Below are 263 nucleotides of genomic sequence, written 5' to 3'. Positions count from 1 at the left end.
CGCGCGCATGTAAGCCTATTTAATTTCATTTATGGAATTTACCTTGTCCGCTTTCTTCCATTGTGGGTATATTTCTTCGAGCATCCTCCGAGTGATCATCCACCCGTAGCCGGCATGGGTTTCAACCCGATACAACCGGTCGGGGTGTCTGGCCGTGTGGAGCGCTCCCAGGTCGTTCCAGGCGCTCACGCAGAAAAGCGTTGGGTCCGCGTCCAACAGCCACGCTGTCTGGTTAAAGTAACTGCGGGGCAATTAAATTACAT

At 52.5% G+C, this 263-nt stretch overlaps 1 protein-coding gene across 1 annotated transcript in view; it reads right to left on the bottom strand.

The window, feature by feature from the left end:
* LOC119592260 (protein O-linked-mannose beta-1,2-N-acetylglucosaminyltransferase 1-like) overlaps nt 1-263 on the bottom strand; it is a 63,690-nt gene that overhangs the window by 425 nt on the left and 63,002 nt on the right. Inside the window, exon 8 of the mRNA XM_037941088.1 lies at nt 43-241. Within this exon, the coding sequence (XP_037797016.1) occupies nt 43-241 (199 nt within the window). The remainder of the gene's footprint in view (nt 1-42; nt 242-263) is intronic.

Source organism: Penaeus monodon, chromosome 30, assembly GCF_015228065.2.
Source record: "Penaeus monodon isolate SGIC_2016 chromosome 30, NSTDA_Pmon_1, whole genome shotgun sequence".
Classification (NCBI taxonomy): Eukaryota; Metazoa; Arthropoda; class Malacostraca; order Decapoda; family Penaeidae; genus Penaeus; species Penaeus monodon.
The sequence above is the reverse complement of the archived record's forward strand: the minus strand, read 5'-3'. Positions and strand labels throughout refer to the sequence as shown.